The sequence below is a fragment of the Octodon degus genome, unplaced genomic scaffold, assembly GCF_000260255.1.
Source record: "Octodon degus isolate 3935 unplaced genomic scaffold, OctDeg1.0 scaffold00039, whole genome shotgun sequence".
Lineage (NCBI taxonomy): Eukaryota > Metazoa > Chordata > Mammalia > Rodentia > Octodontidae > Octodon > Octodon degus.
In genome coordinates, this window is record NW_004524615.1 from 649108 (window position 1) to 659308 (window position 10201).

At 50.7% G+C, this 10201-nt stretch overlaps 1 protein-coding gene across 1 annotated transcript in view; it reads right to left on the bottom strand.

The window, feature by feature from the left end:
• Nucleotides 1-384: 384 nt before the first annotated feature.
• Cul4a (cullin 4A) overlaps nucleotides 385-10201 on the bottom strand; it is a 38750-nt gene continuing 28933 nt past the window's right edge. Inside the window, exons 16-20 of the mRNA XM_004631160.2 lie at nucleotides 8412-8525; nucleotides 6072-6177; nucleotides 5802-5974; nucleotides 3137-3289; nucleotides 385-1831 (exon numbers count right to left, since the gene is read on the bottom strand). Of these exons, the coding sequence (XP_004631217.1) occupies nucleotides 1736-1831; nucleotides 3137-3289; nucleotides 5802-5974; nucleotides 6072-6177; nucleotides 8412-8525 (642 nt within the window). The 3' untranslated portion in view covers nucleotides 385-1735. The remainder of the gene's footprint in view (nucleotides 1832-3136; nucleotides 3290-5801; nucleotides 5975-6071; nucleotides 6178-8411; nucleotides 8526-10201) is intronic.

The window sequence follows — 10201 nt, forward strand, 5'->3', positions numbered from 1 at the left end:
GAATTTTTCTTTAATTTTGTCATAACTTTTCCTTTTTTATATAAGGTATTCATTCTTCTGGGTGCAAAATCTAACCTGCAACTTCACCTTCTTTCCAACTGAGGGTCTTGCTTTTCCACTGTTTGCTCCGTACTACCCGACCCACCACCCAAAGCTCCCATAAAACAGTGCACACTGCAGCAAACAGAGGGACAGCTGCGGGTGCAGCCCTTGCTCCTCCCCAGGGTGACCACAGTCTGCCACCGGGCAGGGTGAGAGGTGATGGTCGTTCCCCTACTTCTGCCTTCATCTGGTGTGCTGTGGTGTGCTGGTGTCACAGCGGATGAGCAGTTATGAGGAATGTATCATTTGTGTACCAAAGAGTTTTATTAATGTAACTGTAAGGCCAATTTAACTAGCTTTATTCAAAGTAAGTCTATATTAAATTACAATATTAATTTCTAGACACAATGAACTTAAAATATAAGAAATAGAAATCTATTGGGTCACTCATAGACCACATATCATAGAACCCATAAATGAAAATTTACAAATATAGAAATGATGATACTTAAGAGGAGGGCTTTTCATGTGGAACCCAGAAGAGACTGTACCTTGACATGCATGTTTCAAAAAGGGAGAATTCTTTAATAATTTAGCATAAAATCAAATCATATAAACTTGGTATATTCCAGAAAATATTGCTTTAAACACTTATATCATGATCAAAATTCCTTTGGTAGCTTTTCATCAAAATGAAACATGCTGCTTTGCAAAATATAAAGTACTTTTAAGTGTCACCACAAAAGTGTCTTTGTCATCGTTACCAGCCTAACATCATAGTGAACTTCTGTTTCCTGCCCGCCTCCCAGGGTAGGTGCACAGCCTATAACGAGCACCAGTAAGACCCTTCTGCGCTCCGATCCGGTAACCTGCGGGCACCATCAGACCCCAAGGCCGTGCACCGCCTGCGAAATTCCACTCCGGGCAGTGTAGGCAGAGAGCAAGAACGGTCCCTGCACAGGGCTGGGGAACCAAACCAGACTTTATTGTGGCAAGCACACAAATACCGCAGTTAAGAAATCAAACAGCAGCGACCCCATGCCAAAACAGGGACTGCCAGACTCGGCCTCAGCGCGGAAACCCAGATGCACCAGTCCCACCCGTCAAGACCACATGGGACTCGGCTGGGCAGACTGTGCCAGCGCGGCTGGGCGCTGGGCCCTGCAGCACGCGTGGCAGGCACAGGTCCTCTTGGCACACCGTGGGTCTCACCTGGAAACCTGATTTGCAGAACACTGGCTAGCAAAGTCGACACTTTCTGAGGAAACAGGCAAAGGGGAGGCCAGGGCTTAGGCTGCGCAGTCGCCAGCGTGTCAGCACGCAGCACTGTGGGTGTCTGACACGCACGCTAGCCTCACACCGACACACACTGCATGCGCGTGGCTGTCTACCACGCGGCCAGACCCAGGAAGGAACTCTGCTAACTGATGTCTTCATATCCAGCCTTGAAGTGGTTTTGTACAGAGCAACAGAAACAATTTAAATGCCTAAAAGAACTAGAGGAAGAACTGGAGAGGGAAAAGATACATGTGGCATCCGAAAATCCTCAAGCGTAAGAAGAAGGACGACCCAAGAATCATGTCCTTGCTGTCCAGTCCCAGTGCCCGCCGGGGCCGTCATGGGCTTGGTGGCTTGGTGGCCCCACGGTGCTGCCACCGGAGCTCATCTGCTTCCCAGAGAGTGGGCACGGCCCTCACGCCACGTAGTGGTACTGATTTGGACTGTCCTTGTCTCGCTCCATATAGTCTCTGTCTATGAGGGATTCTATCCTCTTTTTCAAATCACCAGGCTAGAAGAGATAAAACTCATTATAGGCATGCTAAACCCACAAAGACAGTGACTAGGAGGACAGGAAACCATTCACTGTGTAAAGCAGACCTCACACCACTCCAACGCAGTGACTCATGCATCCCGGCTACCTACAAAGCAGACAGAATGCTGCTCTGTGGACAACGCCGCATGGTCTGACCCCGGGCTTCACAGAGCTCCATCTGAGTCTGCCTTCCTGGGCTCACACACACACGGTACCCCCTAGGCAGGGTACAAGCTAGGCAGATCCTGCCAGAGATGTGTTTTTGCTCTCCTCTGATGCGGTGCTTTATCGCTACACGTCAACACAGGCACTGTGTGTACCCACACAGTGTAACCACAGAGTCCCAGTTCTCCTCTGCTATAGCAGATGACAATCTTGCCACAGCCTCAGGATGACAGTGCAGGAAGACCTGCCACCCAGCTCTGCTCTGCTTCCAACAGCAAACCTTTCTTTTTAAAAAAAAAAAAAAAAAAATTATGTATTTGGTACAGGGTCTCTCTAAGAAGCTTGGACTTGCAGTGATGCACATCTCAGCTTCCCCAGTGCCAGGGTTACAGGATGCACCACCACGCTCAGTTTCAGTGGCCCAGCCTGGCATAGGGCCGGCATGGCATATGGTACCGGGGACCAAACCCTGGTCTTGCACTTGCCTAGGCAGGCGTTTAGACATCTCAGCTAGCCCACACCCCAACCCCAACACAGCAAACCTTTCTATTCAGTGACAGGCCTTACACCCCAGGAGACATGGCTGGAAACCCAGTTACCTAAGAGTGGACCTGTGGGCACTGACCAACCATGCCCCATATTCCCACTTTCTTGCTGGAGTCTTCGTTTTCAAAAGGGAACCCCTGGCCTTGGCTCAGGGTGTACACCCAGCATCCTGGAGGGCTCCTACCTACCTCTGATGTGCTAACCAGGCCACCTCGATAGGTGCCCACACCAGGGCATCTCCCCAAGCAGTGCAGGCCAGGCCCCAGGAGACAGGGTCCCACTGCCCCCTCCAGGCTGGCCTGCATGCAGCAGCACGTGACTGAACAGGGTTCCGTGAGGCCTCAGGCGGGCTCTGTGTGCAGCAGTGGCCATGCAATGCTGCCCGGCTGGAGGCTGCAGAGGGAACTGGTCACCACTGCACCTGTGGCATCTGCAGACCCCCCTTAGCTGGTGACAGAGGCCTGGGAAGGCAGGGCCAGGGTCTGGACGTGAGGACAGCAGCGGCCCAGCACCTGCCTCTGTGGCCTCTTCCGCCCCACACTGCTGCGCATCACATAGTAGGACATTTACCTTTACTGGAAACTTGAGCTGATTGTACAGCTCAGAGACCAGGAGGTTGTGACCCAGGGTCTTTCTCATCTTCATTATTCTGACTATAGCAGCATCAATCTGGTATTGTCTATCCTGAAACACTCGTTCTGTAGTGCTAACTTGTTCTTCAACCTGTACATAAAAGAAAACAAGTGTGAAGATGTATTTTCAATAGGATTTCTTCATGTTCTTTTTTTTTAAAACATTTATTTATTTATTTATTTATTTATTGTGTGTGTGTGTGTGTGTGTGTCCAGCTCAGCCCACCAGGGGGCGGGGCTGGCTGGCATGTGGTGCTGGGGGATTGAACCTTGGTCCCTGTGCTTTGCTTAGATTAACTTGTTCTAAGTAGGTGCTTTAGACCACTGAGCCATCTCACCAGCCCCTTCTTCATGTTCTTAAGTTTGATGAGATTTAGTCTTTATTTTTTCAATGTATGTATTTGGTACAGGGTCTCACTACAGTTTGGACTCAGTAGTGATCCTCCTGTTTTAAGCCTCCCCAGCAATGGGATTACGGGCATGTGCCACCACACCCTGACTTGGTCACTGGCTCAGTACACACTGAGCAGGGCCAGCATGGCATGTGGCACCGGGGATTGAACGCTGGCCCCTTCGCTTGCCTAAGCAGGCACTTAGTCCACTGAGTTCGCTCACGCCCCCCCCCCCCCCCCGAGACAGGGTCTTGCTCTGTATTCCAGGCTGGCCTTGAAGGCTCCAGCTGGATTCAAGGTGGCCCTCCTGCCTTAGCCTCCCCAGTGCTGGGATTACAGATGCGTGCCGCTACACCCAGTGAGACTCAGCCCTGAAGAAAACAAAAGCAGACAGAGGATCCTGTTTTGCTCCTTTTGTTTGTTCTAGGAAAGCTTAGTTTCTCACAATAGCAAATTTTAAGACTGAAATTTAGAAACATGTTTTATTTTCTTCTTAATAAATCTGCAAGAATGCTGGTTAGATATCAGAACATCAAGTCCAGCAGCAAATGAGCATCAGGGCTTGTTCTAGAAATGGGAGGGCTGCCAACTGTGATGGCCCTGGAAGCACCCACTGCAGGCTGCACGGCCCCCAGCGGACACAAGGAGACGCACACTGATTGTTTATTAGAAACAGGCTTTGTGTATGCGAACCATTTTAAAAGAACCTGGAGGTGATGAGAGGTTATTAGAAATAAACAGTGCTAAAAGCAGCTTCACCTTTGTTACAGAGCAACCTGTGGAGGCACGCAGGTGACGGCCCCCAGGTGAGGGCCAGACGCCGCCTGTGGCAAGGGTGCTGCAGGAAGCGATTTGTTCAAGCCGGGCCACATTGTCAGAACACAACTCCCAAGAAAAGGTTGCTGTCCCTGTCTGTAGACAGCACGAGAAGGGGAGAAAGCCTAGGCGCACTACTTTCTTAAGACCATTTCAGCGCTCCCAGCTACGCAAGTGGAACAAACTGAAGTAGTGCTGGGAAGTAGTAGGCGAATGATCATTATCCCCAGAAAAGCTACAGGACTTAAGAAAATCAACTGAAACACCATGACCACTGATGAACACTGTGAGTAGCAGCTGGAAATAAACACACAACCACAAACAATGGTGGCACGTACCGCACAAGTGGGTGATAACGGCCAGTCAGGTACACCGGAGAAAGACCTCCTCATGGTATCGGCACTGTGCCACCCCACTCAATGCTACAGCAGCTGCCACACATGCTCCATGAGCTCTGCTGTATCGGCTGCACCCTCAGCTGTGTGGGCTCACTTTCCCTGTCACTTGTGGTGACAGCCAGTCCATGTGCGCCAGCCATGCGCACAGCTCCCAAAGCGGGGCGTGCTGCATGCTGGTGCTCCATGGGGAAGCCTCAGATGTGCGTGGCAAGCCTTGTGGGATAAATGAGCATTCACAACATCTAGTAAGGTAGGATGGAGATTATCAGCCTTTGGAACATTTTCCCAGCTGACATCAACAAGGGGACACTGTTACCATTTGCACACCAGGTAGCACCTGAGGCTGGGCATGCTGGACATGTGCTGCAGCCCTGAGCTGCCCCCACCCAGTTACTTTCCTGTTAGTGCCAGTGATGGCAGGCAGTGTCTGTGTGGGGGCTGCCTGCTGAGTTCGGTCTTGCTCACCTCGGGCCTCCTGTGGCCTTTACGGGAACCCACTTCGCCTGGGCTTAGGCCTTAGGGCTGCAACGCTGTGGACCAAGACATCTGGGTCCGGTCACAGACCCTGCACTGTCTGTCCAGGACCTGGCCCGAGGGCCCAGCATGGTAGCTCATGGGTCAGGCACTAGCGCTGCTGTGCTAGAACTGGACATGGAAGATGTGGACCCAAGGCACACTGGGCGATCTGGATAACCACAAGCTGGATTTCCTGCTGATGTTCATTTCACTACGAGAACCCTTAACAGAGATACGCACGCTTAGCAATATCATGTCTTCCAGTTATGCATCTGAACCATGTTTTGGAATTTTTTTTTTTTTTTGGAACCAGGGATTAAACTCAGGCCTTTGTGCTTACCAGGGAAGTGCTTATTCCACTGAGCCATCTCCCTGGCCAATGTTTTGGAATTCTACCAGTCAACACATTGCTATAAAGCTATTCTGATTGCTTGGTAAGTGCCTGAAACCATGGGAGTGGAAGGAGAAAGTGTGTACATACGGTTTCCTTCATCTGAATTTGGTTGATCTTTATCCTAAATAACTTGTGCTTGAAGTCCCCATTGAAGATGAATTTGTCTCCGTCTTCCACCTCCTTCCCTTTTGGGCTCTTGATTAGAACACGTGCTTTCCCGCAGGCCAGCGACTGCAGCGTCCGTCTCAGCTCACTGTCCTCTGCACAGGAAGAAATGGACTCTGCCATCAGGAACCAGGCCTCGCCGTGCTGTGCCCCAGCCTGCACGTGGCCCTGCACGGTCAAAGAGCTGCCTACCGATCCCTGTGGCCATTCTGATGTCCTCCAGGCTGAAGCCATCTCCCTCATTGAACATGAGCAGCACCAGCGTCTGGAAGAGGGACACCTGGATCTCCTTCTTTCCCTGTAAGACAGGAGTGGTCGCCTAGACCTGTGCGCAGACACTCTCGTGAGGATTACAACAGGCCCTGTTCTGCAGTCACGTATCTTGTGAGGGGTGAAGACCTCACTCACAGTCACCCAGTAAGAAGAGATAGTTGTTGATTGTAAAAGAACAAAACAGTTATTAGGTATTACACTTAAAAATTCTCCCCCCTCCTGTCGTTTTTTGAGACAGGGTTTCACTATGTATTTCAGGCTGGTACCAACGCCTGGCTAAGCATTCTCTTGAAACAGTTTTTAAAGTAGTAAAGTTCTTTCAGCTGGGCATGCTGGCATACACACATAATCCCTGCTATGTGGGAGGCTGAGGCAGGAGGAGTTAAAATTTGAGCCTAACCTGCACAATTTAGCAATACCTGTCTTAAACTAAAAGTTAGGATTGGGGGGCAGAGCTCTGAGGTAGGAGGCTTGTACAGCATGTGTGAGACCGTGGAAGGGCTCTATCCGCATACCACAAAGGGAAGAGGATACGAAAGGAAAAGCAAAGCGCTCTCGCATGGCCTGCTAAACCTGGAGGCACACCTGTGGTCTGCAGCCACTGCACTATGAGGGCAGCATGAGCCCACTGTAAGCCACCTTTACCTCTACTCAGGCAGCAGGGGGCACAGCCTGTGATCTCAGTGCTTGAGAGGCCAAGGTGGCAGGACCAGACATTCAGGCCCTGCCCAGGCAACGCAGTAAAGTAGCAGGAGCATCTCAAAAATCCAAAGAAGCAAGCGCAAGCGCCTGAGTTCAATCCCTGGTTCTGAAAAAAAAAAAAAAAAAAAAAATCCAAAGAAGCCGGGTGGGGGCCTGGGATTGGAGCTGGCACAACCCCAGGTCCTGGGAAAAAACCACAGCAGCACTAATACAAGCATGTGGATGGCTCAGCAGCAGCAGCAGCAGCAGCAGCAGCAGCAGCAGCAGCAGCAGCAGCAGCAGCCTGGGCCGCTGTGGCCCACATCCCATCTCATGCAGAGGAAGAGGACAGAAGCCAGGGTGGGCAGCAAGGGAGCTCCAGCAACAATGCCACACTCCCCACCACAGGAGCACACAGATGCCTCCATGTAGGCTGTGATGCCCACGGACCTGTGTGAGTGACCTGTCGTCACACTGGTAGACAGACGTGGATGCTCTCTGCAGAGTGGAGTTAAGAGCCTACTATGCGTGGCTGGGTGACATGCTGCTGTCACTGCCAGGACGCAGCAGTCTCTCCCTTCTTAACAGCGCTGCAGCCACAGGTCCTGCTCATCAGCATGGGGAAGTGGCTGAGTGAGAGGGTCTCCCATCCCAGGCTGCAGTGATTCCAGAAAGGCCATGGCAAGGCTCCAAAAGCCTGCACGGTGCTGTGGGATGTGTAAAGCTTTCTCCTGGAGGGCAACCGCAGTGTGTGCAGCCCTTTTCTTTTTTTTATCTTTTGAAAAAGCACCTCGCTGCCATTCCACTTCTCACGTTACTACTGTAAATTCTCTTTTTTCCTCCCATAATTTTATTGAGAGACATACAGCAATGAGAGTTTCAAATCAAATTGGTAGGACAGTTTCAATAATTAACACATTGCATACTGTCTTCCTAGTGGTTATTTGCTGTACAAGATGCAGACATGATATCCTGCTTACATGTGCAGCCCTTTTCACTGTTCCAGACAGTCTTGCCAAGCTGCTCAGGCTAGGCTTGAGCTCGTGATCCTCCTGCCTCAGGCCTCCAGAGTGCTATAATAACTGCTGTGCACTACCATGCCTGCACTGGAATTGAAAGGAAGATAAAACAGCTAGGTACAAGGAAGACACTGGAAAAAGCCCTACAGCTGCCAGCCTGCCCTGTGACAGCCTCACATGTGCAGCCACCTAGCAGTGGCTAAAGCTGCTTCCTGTTCAGGTCCAGCCTCCACCAATCCTTGGGGCAGTGTCTCCTCGTGGGGTTCACAACCGTTCAGTTAGCGCAGAAACTGAGTGCAGGCTCAGGGAAACCAGTTTCAGTTTTGCTTTCATGAGCTGCCTCTTCACAACCTCCATTCTTGGTGCAATTAGACGAATAGTTTTCTGTTGACTGATTTCATATTGATCTGTACTGATTAGACTATTAACCTTTTGCCTATTCCTCATATCGCTGACCTACAAAAGCTAGCAGCTGCATCTTCCTTCTTAGCTACTGAAACTCAATGACAATTCAAAAATTCTGTTACCACATTTGATGGAGCACAGAGCTGCTGTGTACCTCTTTAAACTCTGCCTTCAAAACAGCGTGGCCCAGTGTCGTCTGCCATTGGAGCTTCCGGCCGCTGTGCTTGCCCAGGTAGAAGGTCTTGAATACCTCCTGCAGCCTCACCATCTGTGGGGCACAGGTGGGACGCAGTCAGCATGCTGAATGGAGACCATTCTCAGGGCCTCAGATTCTCACAGCTGAACTACAACCAGGCTCCTGTGCTCCGACGACTCTTTGCTGGCTTCTATCACCTGTGGAAACACGCCGCAGCCTGGCCCTTGCCCTCGGGTCTGCCTTGCCACATGCAGAGGCCAAAAGTGGCCGTAGCTGGCTACACCTGTGCCGGTGCTGGGGACCCCCCTCACCCATGCAGCAGTAACAGCCAGCTCCTGCCCTGCACTGGGTGGGGCTTCTGTCACACACTAACACCCAAATGGGCTGGGCCAGGGGCCTGCAGCCTTCCAGCCCAGGTCTGGCAGAAAGCCCAAGGTGCCGTGCCAGTTTCTGCTGGGTCCTCATGACCTTGGCAAGACCCGGCCAGATGCAGCCCTTTAACCCTGGTCTTGCCAGCCTCAGCCAATGGAGAGAAAATGCTTGTAACCCACATCTCTGATAAGGTCGAGTGTGCAGGATAATGCAGAACTCCTATGAGTGAACACACAGCTGAAGTAAAAAAGAGGACAAAGAATTCTAGCAGACGTCAAAAAAGTAACACAAACAGCTACAAGAAGACAGACTTGCAGCAGCAATTTCCACCACAGTGACACTGCTGCACCTAAGAGGTGAAGAGCGCTACAAGAGGAGACCACAGAGCTGACGGGAACACAAAAGCCGCAGGGAGGCTGGCTACACCTCCGGAAGGGGGAGCACAAAGCTATTCCACCTGGCAGCTCTGGCCCAGGCCCATTCCCCGAGGTGACCACTGGTGCCCAAGTAGCCACGTGCACCCACCTACATGGGCACTGTTCTGGCTATGTCTAGACATCCCCCTAAGCCTCATGCAGTGAGAGGTGGGGCTCTCGGGAGGTGACTAGATCTAGGGTGTACGCTGCAGGGATCAAAGACATGATGCTGGGGTTGATTCATGGTACACTAGGGTTAAAGGTGGAGCATTATCTGCTGTAAAGGCAGGGAGCTTGGAGAAGACAGAAGGACAGAAAGAGCTGTGGTTGGAGCTCATTGTCTGTCACTTTTGCTGTCTTCTGCTTGCCATGGATTATTTCTCCTCTGCCAGACCAAGTCGCCTTGAAGCCAGCCAACTATGGATTGAAACCTCTATGAACTATAAGCCAAATACACCTTTCCAAAAGAAAGCGACAACTTGAGGATTAGACAATGAAGACAGAGCAAGGAAGAAAGCTAGGAAACACGACAGGGGCAAAGCCATACATTTACATGTACAAGATGGGTAAGGCAATGATCCTGAGAATCTTCAGAAGGCTTTTGAAGCTAGCAGTTAATTGATAGGATTCTCACCCTAACTATATATGCTGACACCTGTGAACTAAGCGACTGCACTGAAGATGGCAATGTGTAACAGTAGGGTCGTGCTTGGAGTGCCTGTCATTCTGGTCTTCTGAATACGGGCTGCTAGTCATGACACACCGGTTGCTGCCATGCTGTCTCTCAGGTAGATGTTTATTTAGAAAGGAAGGGGGTGGTGAATGAAGGCAAGAGAGAGGAAAAGGGGTGTCGCAGGACTGTTCTGCTACAATGCTAGATATGTTAGATTTCTGCACTTCTGTGTAAAAATATGTCATTGTTTATTCCTATTTTTAAAATATATTTTAATTTTTAAATTT